The 9,603-nt window shown below is 35.1% G+C and overlaps 1 protein-coding gene across 7 annotated transcripts in view; it reads left to right on the forward strand.

The window, feature by feature from the left end:
* Positions 1-6,820, forward strand: part of Epg5 (ectopic P-granules autophagy protein 5) — a 51,877-nt gene extending 45,057 nt beyond the window's left edge. For all 7 annotated transcript variants that reach the window (XM_067763493.1, XM_067763499.1, XM_067763498.1 and 4 more), the window contains one exon: positions 5,258-6,820. In XM_067763493.1, coding sequence (XP_067619594.1) covers positions 5,258-5,507 — 250 coding nt within the window. In that variant the 3' untranslated portion in view covers positions 5,508-6,820. The remainder of the gene's footprint in view (positions 1-5,257) is intronic.
* The last annotated feature ends 2,783 nt before the right edge of the window (positions 6,821-9,603 follow it).

The following is a 9,603-nucleotide window of genomic DNA, read 5'->3' on the forward strand; positions in this document are numbered from 1 at the left end:
TATATTCAGTAGTCGACCGCTTTGTGTCTGTGTCGACTTTAACAAACAAATAAATAAATAAATAAATAAATAAATAAATAAATAAATATGTCAAGCTGATATGATATGGAAATACATACATTCATCCATACATATAAATGTACTCCCGAAGTTAAATAACGCAGCGAATGCTACATACATATGTGTCGCCTGCCTCACTCAAAAGCAATTTGCGCGCACAGCTGACACCGAACAAACACACACACGCATTGGTAAAAATGCTACTTTTGTTTAAACAATTTGGCTGATATAAGAAAGGAATCAAGTATTTTTTTGATGCAGAACGAAGGTAAATATTTCAAAGTTTTACTGAAAAGTAGAATTTTTTAAATCCATCCATCCGTTTATGAGTTATAGCTGTGTAAACACAAATTTTATGATTTTTTACTACGTTTTGGCAATTTGCCACGCCCTCTTCAAATTATATTAACTGTACCATCTGACGTAGCTCAGCTTTCAAATGCAAAAAAAACGTTTTAAAATCGGAGCATTCTGTGTGAAGTTATGTGCGTACATGGCATTTAGCGACTTTATTTTATAAGATTTATAGATTATCGGCGGCCACCGTGGTGTGATGGTAGCGTGCTCCGCCTATCACACCGTATGCCCTGGGTTCAACTCCCGGACAAAGCAACATCAAAATTTTAGAAATAAGATTTTTCAATTAGAAGAAAATTTTTCTAAGCGGGGTCGCCCCTCGGCAGTGTCTGGCAAGCGCTCCGATTGTATTTCTGCCATGAAAAGCTCTCAGTGAAAACTCATCTGCCTTGCAGATGCCGTTCGGAGTCGGCATAAAACATGTAGGTCCCGTCCGGCCAATTTGTAGGGAAAAATCAAGAGGAGCACGACGCAAATTGGAAGAGAAGCTCGGCCTTAGATCTCTTCGGAGGTTATCGCGCCTTACATTTATTTTTTTATTTATAGATTATCGGCGACTTGCTTTGTGCTTTCTATCTTCTGTTGTCAAATTCTGGTTTTTGTAATTTTTTTATTGGGGAACTTTTTGTTGATTTGGAACACAAAATTTGATAATTTTAATTGATATTTCTAATTTTTCACAACAATTTTTCAAATTTTTAGTAAATGAAAAAAATGTCGCCGTATGTAGATATCATATTCAACTCCAAAGGAGAAATTGCCTGAATCAGCAACAAAACTATTTGTAAACAGCAATTAAGAGAATGCCAATAAAATTTTTGCGATTACAGTTTACACATTTATTAAAAAAATACTAATTTAAAATTTACAATCACATGTAAACAAATTAAAACAGTGGTTATTTCCTTTTCTCGACTGGCGTTATTTCCCTTTTCAAAATGAATGCCCTTTTCAAAAATAATGCCTGTAGAATAACTAAATATTAAACAAGTAAGGAAGGCTAAGTTCGGGTGTAACCGAACATTACATACTCAGCTGAGAGCTTTGAAGACAAATGTTGGAGTTGAATGTTGACATAATTTACTTATATACTATAAAGATATTCAATTTTTTGTTGAAATTTCTCTTTAATTTTTTTTTTTTAATTGGGCGTGTTCGTCATCCGATTTTGCTAATTTTTATTTGTAACATACAAGTAATAGGAGTAACGATCCGGCCAAATTTCATCATGATATCTTCAACGACAGCCAAATTACAGCTTGCAAAACTTGTAAATTACCTCCTATTAAAAGTGGGCGATGCCACGCCCATTGCCCAAAATTTTACTAATTTTCTATTCTGTGTCATAAGGTCAACACACCTGCCAAGTTTCATCGCTTTATCCGTTTTTGGTACTGAATTATCGCACTTTTTCGGTTTTTCGAAATTTTCGATATCGAAAAAGTGGGCATGGTTATAGACCGATTTTATTCATTTTAAATAGCGATGTGAGATAAATGTCCAGGAACTTACATACCAAATTTCATTAAGATACCTCAAAATTTACTCAAGTTATCGTGTTTACGGACGGACGGACATGGCTAAATGAATTTTTTTTTTTCGCCCAGATCATCTATATCTATAAATCTTATAAAATAAAGTCACTAAATGCAATGTACGCACATAACTTCACACAGAATGCTCCGATTTTAAAACGTTTTTTTTGCATTTGAAAGCTGGGCTACGTCATATGGTACAGTTAATACAATTTGAAGGGGGCGTGGCAAATTGCCAAAACGTAGTAAAAAATCATAAAATTTGTGTTTACACAGCTATAACTCATAAACGGATGGATGGATTTAAAAAATTCTACTTTTCAGTAAAACTTTGAAATATTTACCTTCGTTCTGCATCAAAAAAAATACTTGATTCCTTTCTTATATCAGCCAAATTGTTTAAACAAAAGTAGCATTTTTATCAATGCGTGTGTGTTTGTTCGGTGTCAACTGTGCGCGCAAATTGCTTTTGAGTGAGGCAGGCGACACATATGAATGTAGCATTCGCTGCGTTATTTAACTTCGGGAGTACATTTATATGTATGGATGAATGTATGTATTTTCATATCATATCAGCTTGACATATGTATGTACATATGTACATATTTATGCGTTGTTGCCAAGTTAATGCAACATAAATGGTTAAGAATGCAAACATCTCTTGAAAAATACTCTTTCGTAAGATATTGAACATTTCCTTAAAATTCTTAAACAAAAGTTTTATTTTTTGGTATTTTTGCATGTATATGTTAATATTTGCGCACTAAGGAAATTTAATTCATCAATATATTTTTTATGCTAAGGTAATCCTGGGATGTGTTTGTACAATATGGCTATCAAATGGAGGCTGTTTATGGGTAGTTTGATACGGGGGATTTTTCGTACCCCTGGGTGACTAGGATCTCGAGATATAGGCCAAAACGTGGATCCGGGTACCCCTAGATAGTGTTTACACAATATGGATAACAAATGAATGCTGTTGATGAGTGCTTTAGTACAGGGTAATTTTCATACCTATTGGTGACTAGGGTCTCGAGATATAGGCCAAAACGTGGATCAGGGTAAGACTAGGATGGTTTTTACATTATGGGTATCAAATTGAAGCTGTTGATGTGTGCTTTAGTACGTGGTAGTAGAGGGTAATTTTTAGTAGAGGGTAATTTGCATACCCCTGGGGACCTAGGGTTCGAGATATAGACCAAAACGTGGACCCGGGTACCCCTAGAATGTGTTTATACAATATGGATAACAAATGAAAGCTGTTGATGAGTGCTTTAGTACAGGGTAATTTTCATACCTATTGGTGACTAGGGTCTCGAGATATAGGCCAAAACGTGGATCAGGGTAAGACTAGGATGGTTTTTACATTATGGGTATCAAATTGAAGCTGTTGATGTGTGCTTTAGTACATGGTAGTTTTCATACCTATTGGTGACTATGGTTTCGAGATATTGGCCAAAACGTGGACCCGGATACCCCTAGAATGTTAGTGTAAAATGGATATCAAATGAAAGCTGTTGCTGAGAGCTTTAAAGTAATTTTCATTGTGATATTCGATTTAGTCGCATAAACCTGGCAATAATGATTAATATGCATGCGAAGCCGAAATAAAGACATGAATTAATAATACCCACCTACCTATTTACATACGTACTATTCGATTTGCCTGAAATTTGGTATATAAATTTGCCCAGACCAGAGGCGGACTGGGACTGGGATTAGGACTAGGACTGCGACTGAGACTCGGAATGGGACTGGAACAAAATAGATACCACCCTCTGGGTGTGGCAATAAGGGATGAAGAAGAATGAGAAGAACTTGAGAGAAGAGAAAAGAGGGAAGGAGAAGGATACTGGGAAAGAGATAGAGTGAGACGAAGATAGAGATAAATGAAGTGAGAAAGGCGGAGGAATAAAAGGAATAAGAAAAAGTGAAGAGGGGGGAGGGCAGAGTTAGACGGAAAAAGCTTATTAAAATGTACGCAGATAGACCAAATTTAGGGCAGAACAATGGCTGCCGGGTCTGCTAGTTTTGATATATAGAAGTCTATATCTCGATTAGTTTATGCCGTTACGGGGTACCGTTATGCGAGAACGAAATTAATATACTATGTGAGCTCTGCTCAGCTGAGTATAAAAAAAGCGCCGCCGGCGACAATCGCGCGATTTTTTTAAATATTTTTATTTTTTTTTTTTAATTAAAAAATGCACGGAGTTTAATAAAAAAAAGTGTAAAAAGTGATGAACTGTAGTAACTTTAAGCACAAATTAACATTTATGCCAAATTTCAGAGATCAAACCTCTTTAGTTTCCTAATAAAATTAAATGGTCCTATATATATATGGTCCTATATATTTTATTTTAAATTTATTTGTTTGATATTTTTTACTTCATTTTTTTTATTTTTATTTTTTGTTTTATTCTACTTTTGTTATATTTTAATATTTATTTTGTATTATTGTAATTTATTTTTGTTTCTATTTTATTCCAATGTGAGCATGGAAATGTTTATAATTGTTGGATTTATCATTTATTTAATCGTTTATTTTAATAAGCAAATTGAATTTATTGTAAGTCCGAATTACATGAATGAGTTTCTTAAGCTGGTACTTGTGCTCTCGTTCTTATTTCTTATAAGTAAACTTAACTATGTATATACACACTTGTCATCTACGCAAGTATCCGTGAACTAACATGTGTAAAATAGCTGAGGTCCGGGTTGTCATATTTATATATATTTCCAACAGTAATAAGTTATAAATGGTATAGAGGAGTAGGCGTTATTTCCTACAAAAGGGCAATAATGCCCGTTGGCTTTATATGCCTTTAGGAAAAAAATAGGCCGCGGGCGTTATTTTTTATAGGCGGATGTTATTTCCCTATTGCAAAGGAAATATTACCCGCGGGCGTTATTGCCTTTTTCTGATGGACGTTAGTTCCTTTTTGAAAAATAAATAACACCTGCACCGAACTGGGCTCGGCAGAGCCTCGGCTGCTAAAGAAACAGGATTCGCCACGGGTAGAAGCTATAAATTGCGCTGCCATCCCCTTAAATCAGTTTGGTATTTTAGTCGCCTCTTACGACAGGCATACCATCCACGGGTATATTCTAACCCCCTAAACCGCTGGAGGGGGGTTTAACTTAGTGCTTTTTCGCTACAGAGGGTAGTATAATATATACATACATTTGTACATATGTTTAAGATACATCTGAGCAAATAATGTTCGGTTCCACCCAAACATAATTTTTATACTTGATTAGCTAACACTTTCTTTCATGTGCTATATGTTTCATTGTTTTTACAGTTCCGCTGGTGCATATCGAAGTGAGGAATTCGAGTCGTCTCTGCGCGAACTAACAATCTTATTGACTAATAAAAAATTTAAGGATATCAAACCACAAATTGTGACTGCTATCGGAATTATTAAAAACGAAAATATGTCCACTTTGCGTAATATTCCTGGTTTGGTATACCGTCTCATCGGGTTATTTTATAACAATAGTTATTTCTTGACTGTTCCAGAGATATGGGATTTTGAATCTAGGTTAACATAAATATTTTAAGACGTAATTTTTAAATCAAAATTTCAAAAGCGTAAACGTTTATGATTATAAGAATATATTTTTCGTAATTGCAGAATCATACATCGGTATATATGTAACTGTAGCAATGTGTTAGAGTATGTTAAGCTGACTTAAAACCAAATTTATCAATTGACATGTTAGCGAAATTTCGCATTATCGATTTTGAATTTGTCATCTTTTTTGTTATTCAACTTTATCTACATTTAACCAATTGCCCCAAAATAATTTTTTTTCTTACTACACCTTTTCCAGTTTAAGTTCAGAAAATTCCAATTTAAATTCAGAAATTTACAATTCAAATTCAGAAAGTTACAATTGAAGTTCAGAAATTCCAATTTAAGTTCAGAAAATTACAATTCAAGTCCAAAAAATACATTTCAAGTTCAGAAAATCACAATTCAAGTTCAGAAAATTACTATTCAAGTTCAGAAAATTTGAATTCAAGTTCTGTCAATAATTTTTTCTTTCATGCAATGGCAATTAAAGTATGTAATATGGTAAATGTTAGCACTAATAATCTGATACAATGTTATGAAGGCCTACTATCTGTTAAGGTAGCATTGGACTTCTTAACTCACTTAAATCAATTTTGCTCACATGAAGGAGATAGCGAAAAAAAACCATTTCCTCTCTCCTCTTTCCTCTCATAAGAGTTCAGTTACAAGGACATCCAGCTATATTATAAAGGTCACAACCATTGATCTGCATTGGGTATGATAGCAGTGATGACGAAATCAACGGAGCGTCCACAGTCGCGCAAGTAACGTATAAATACTGTGTGCACAGATCAAGTCTTCCTCCACCTGCCTTTCGCAACTCTGTGGAGGTCTCCCCGTCCACTTACTTTCATGGTCGGAGCGTCCTCATGCACTTGTTGCAAAGAGTTATCCTCCGTTTGATTTCTCAGCTCGCGATGTACACGCCTTGGAGAAAACTTGGGGTACAGTATATCCAAGCCACCAATAACATGTAGGTATTACATTACGTAGTATGAATTGGAATAACTTCTGAAAAATAACACCCTACTTATAATTTTCTGAACTTGAATTGTAATTTTCTGAAATTAAATTCAAATTTCTGAACTTGAATTGGAATTTTCTGAACTTGAATTGGAAATTCTGAACTTGAATTGTAATTTACTGAACTTGAATTGTAAATTTCTGAAATTAAACTGGAAAAGGTGTAGATATATTTTTTAAATAAGGGGTACGTACATACATATAAGATATTAGAAAGCGTATAAAAATATATTTTACATTCAAATAAATTATACAGAGTCGTACAAAATGTTGAATGTTTTATTATTTAGATAGCATTAAGGGCTAATTAAACTTCCTTAACCCTAACGCCATAGTTGTAACCATACCCATATCCATAACCATCTCCAATGTGATCGATTAATGGTGCCTTAACCTAAAATCGTGAAAATTTCATAAAAATGAAGAAAACGCAAAAAATTACAAACATATTCCACAAAAAATAAGTCTCTTAGTCATAACGTATCCAAAACAATGAATAAAATCTACAAAAAGTTATTAAATTCACCAACTCAAATATTTTTAGGTTATGGATAAGGCGAGAAACCAAAAACCAATTGGTTGGTTATGGCGTTAGCGTTTCGGTATGGCACCATTAATCGATTACATTGATTTCCATAAGGTAGGTTCGATCAGCTGTTTTATCTGGTTATATGGTTATAAGTCACCATGTGGTGGTACCGTGGCCCGCCTCCCAAACCGAGGGTCCTGCGTTCAACTCCGGGGCAAAGTAACATCAAAAATTTGGAAACAAGTTTTTCCAATTAGAAAAAAAAACTTCTAGTCGGAGTCGCCTCGAATGAATTTACTTGCTCGACTGATCAGACGTTCGAACAGATGAATGAACAAAGATAAGACAGTATAAGAGGTAAGCAAATTTAAAATACCGTAACTGTAAACAAATTTTCTCATTTTTATGAAATATGTCAATATGTAAAATATTAGCCACTGCTATATTCTTATGTTTGCCTAATGTTTGTTATTCGTAATTTTGTGTCTTTCTAGTCCTGAGGATGGTTTCAGATTGAAACCGAAATATCTACCAATTATAGCTGTGTTTTTATACATCTATATACGTTTACGCTTAAACTTTATATGCACTGCTAAGCATTAAACTTTATCTACTCTTGTGAAATGGTTGCGCAGAAAATTATTACTCCTAAATTCCAATACGTATTATACTCAGATGCAACTAAAATGTGTATCTATGTTTCACCTCTATGTATTACCTCTATAAATGGTGTGTGTCCACTATTTACCGCAACCGATTCAGCTATAGGTTATGCACTATGGCCACCAGATGTTTGTGTCTCCGCTTTTCGGTACAACATGTTCTGTAGCTAGTTGGCGCTAGATGGGACAAAGTTTATCTAAGTGGGGATAAGCGTTTCTTTTTTTACCCGCAAACGTAGACGTATATCCGTGTAAAAAAAACACGACTTGTATAAATATTAATACCACAAAATATATAGTGTTTTAATTTATCTTTGCGTCTTTGAGCTCAATAATTAACCAAAAAGTTAAAATACAACTCATAAGACTATTAATAAAACTAAAATTTTTTTTATTAGAATTACCAAGAATTAAAACAAAATACTTGATGCGATTTAGGCCGAGCTTCTATTTAATTGGCGGCCGCCGTGGTGTGATGGTAGCGTGCTCCGCCTACCACACCGAATGCCCTGGGTTCACACCCCGGGCAAAGCAAAATCAAAATTTTAGAAATAAAGTTTTTCAATTAGAAGAAAATTTTTCTAAGCGGGGTCGCCCCTCGGCAGTGTTTGGCAAGCACTCCGAATGCATTTCTGCCATGAAAAGCTCTCAGTGAAAACTCATCTGCCTCGCAGATGCCGTTCGGAGTCGGCATAAAACCAGTAGGTCCCGTCTCGCCAATTTGTAGGAAAAATTAAAAAGGAGCACGACGCAAATTGGAAGAGAAGCTCGGCCTAAAATCTCTTCGGAGGTTATCGCGCCTTACATTTATTTATTTATTTTTTATTCTATTTCAATTTGCGTCGTACTTCTTTTTAGTTTTTCCTACAAGTTGGCGGGACGGGACATACATGACTCTAAACGGCAGCTGCAAGGCAGATTCATTTTCACTGAAAAGCTTTTCAGGTGTACTTTTTCTGCAGAAAATTTGACTAGCCCAGAGCTAGCTTAAAATAAAATCCAAGCAATGCTTTGGATATCTACTTATACCCGAAGAGATCATATGTGGTGGGGTGATGTAGTGGTAAGCGAAAAATTGTTAGGTCCAACACCCAGAAGAAAATATGATTTTGTCGGTGTTATTATTCATTGCTTGCTACTTGGTCGGAATGAGTTCCATTCCGGTCAGTTGTAAAATGCCCCGTTTTAACTAGTTTTCAGCCGTTTCCATTTCGGACAACTGGATTTAGATATTGTTTATCAGTAGGCATTTCAAAGTGTCTTAGCAATCAATTTGCAACTGATGCAGGACGAGGAACGAGATGTATAGGTTTAGGGATGTAGACGAAAATACCCCATCCACAACTTTTTTTAAACAATATTTCTCGAAGTTTTATAAATCAGTTGATAGTCTTTGATAGTCTCAAAAAATAAACAAACTATGGACACTAAGAACAGTGCATCGATAGTTTTGCAACTCTACCCGCAGGAGATTTAAAGTTGACAATGTTTGAAAAGAATTCATTTTGACAAATGTACCTCTACGGGAGGACACACTTCACTTTCGGAAGGGTAAATGTAACCATCATTTACTCAGAGCGAGCTCTTTTTGCCTAACCCATATTTTACACCCTTCAGCAAGCAGAGCCGCTAACCTTAAATACAGGTAAACAACGATACCTTCCTTGCCGTCATTACCACAGAAATTGAGCAAGTCAAGAAAAGCATTGCTGCCAAACACCTTGGCTATGGGGAATTAGCTGAAATAAACATGTACATATGGCTGCGTGTGATTAGATAAATAAGAATATCATTAAAAGAGAGATTAAATGTGGAGAAAATAAAGGCTAATCAGAAACGGCCTGCCTGCCATGCAT

The sequence above is a fragment of the Eurosta solidaginis genome, chromosome 1, assembly GCF_040869045.1.
Source record: "Eurosta solidaginis isolate ZX-2024a chromosome 1, ASM4086904v1, whole genome shotgun sequence".
In the NCBI taxonomy this organism is placed as follows: domain Eukaryota; kingdom Metazoa; phylum Arthropoda; class Insecta; order Diptera; family Tephritidae; genus Eurosta; species Eurosta solidaginis.